The 1,218-nt window shown below is 33.8% G+C and overlaps 1 protein-coding gene across 1 annotated transcript in view; it reads left to right on the forward strand.

Annotated features, from left to right (window-relative positions):
• LOC108627367 (protein HID1) overlaps positions 1-1,212 on the forward strand; it is a 5,029-nt gene extending 3,817 nt beyond the window's left edge. Inside the window, exons 11-12 of the mRNA XM_018028573.2 lie at positions 228-394; positions 464-1,212. Coding sequence (XP_017884062.1) covers positions 228-394; positions 464-686 — 390 coding nt within the window. The 3' untranslated portion in view covers positions 687-1,212. The remainder of the gene's footprint in view (positions 1-227; positions 395-463) is intronic.
• Positions 1,213-1,218: the final 6 nt, after the last annotated feature.

A 1,218-nucleotide genomic window follows, 5' to 3' on the forward strand; every position in this document is an offset into this window, starting at 1 on the left:
ATAAAGTGTAACAAATAATTAAAGAAAATTACTATTCGTCGAAGTCTCGAATAAGAAAGTTAAAAAGCATGCATTTTATTTTTTCTTCGAAATTCTGATGAATAGCAATTTTTTCAATCTTTAGTTATATATGATAGTAGTAGACCAGGCTTCCAAACATCCCAAAGATATTAAAGTGTGTTTGAATATTAATGTACTATATGTGTCGTTTATCATTGATTGAATAGAAAGGAGGTATCAGAGTCGCGGAACATACGAGTTCGCCTAATAATGCGAACCAATGGGTTCCATCGAGCGAGTGGGTGTACCAATGGAAAAGTAAACTTCCATTGCAAACTATTATGCGACTACTCCAAGTACTCGTGCCTCAAGTTGAAAAAATATGCATTGATAAGTGAGTCTCGTTTATCGCGGCTTCTTAGAATTTTTTCGAACGGAAGACACTCTTTTTAATTTGCTCCAGGGGCCTCACGGATGAGAACGAAATTCTGAAATTTTTACAACACGGCACATTGGTCGGTCTGCTACCTGTACCGCATCCTATTCTTATCAGAAGATATCAAGCGAACGCGGGGACCACGGCTTGGTTCAGGACGTATATGTGGGGTGTCATATATTTGAGAAACGTCGAACCACCGATCTGGTATGATACGGACGTAAAATTATTTGAAATTCAAAGAGTTTAAAAGCGATATGTATTTATCGCGTGAATTGTTAGCTTTAGTATTGGAATTTCTATACTATCTAAAATATCGTCACCATTAATACAAAAAAAGAAATCTCGATATATACTTATAAGTTGCACCAACTGATATAAGGGAGCTCTTTACTACTTTCTTAAGTAACGAATGGAATTTTTACAAGTATACCCTTTCGTACACGTCTATTACACAGAGTTACAGAACTTGTTTTACAATACATGAGATAAAGTTTGTTTTTGTAACAGTTATCGTCGTATGTAATTCTTATGTTTATGTTTATCTTATGTTTATGTTTATACATACAGAAGTAGCACTTTTCGTTGTAGGACAAAATTTCGATGTTCTAAGATTTTTCCGTTGCTTGTAAAATATTTCTGACTGTGCAAGTGCCTTCACAGATATGAATGACAAATCATTAGATCAAGTGTATATTTTTGTTTAATCAAAGTATATCTGGCTATTACAGGTATATTTTTACTATTTCAGTTTTTCTTGAATTTGTTGTTATACATCTCCA

This window comes from Ceratina calcarata, unplaced genomic scaffold (assembly GCF_001652005.2).
Source record: "Ceratina calcarata isolate Rehan_Ccalc_2016 unplaced genomic scaffold, ASM165200v1 scaffold46.2, whole genome shotgun sequence".
NCBI classification, from domain to species: Eukaryota; Metazoa; Arthropoda; class Insecta; order Hymenoptera; family Apidae; genus Ceratina; species Ceratina calcarata.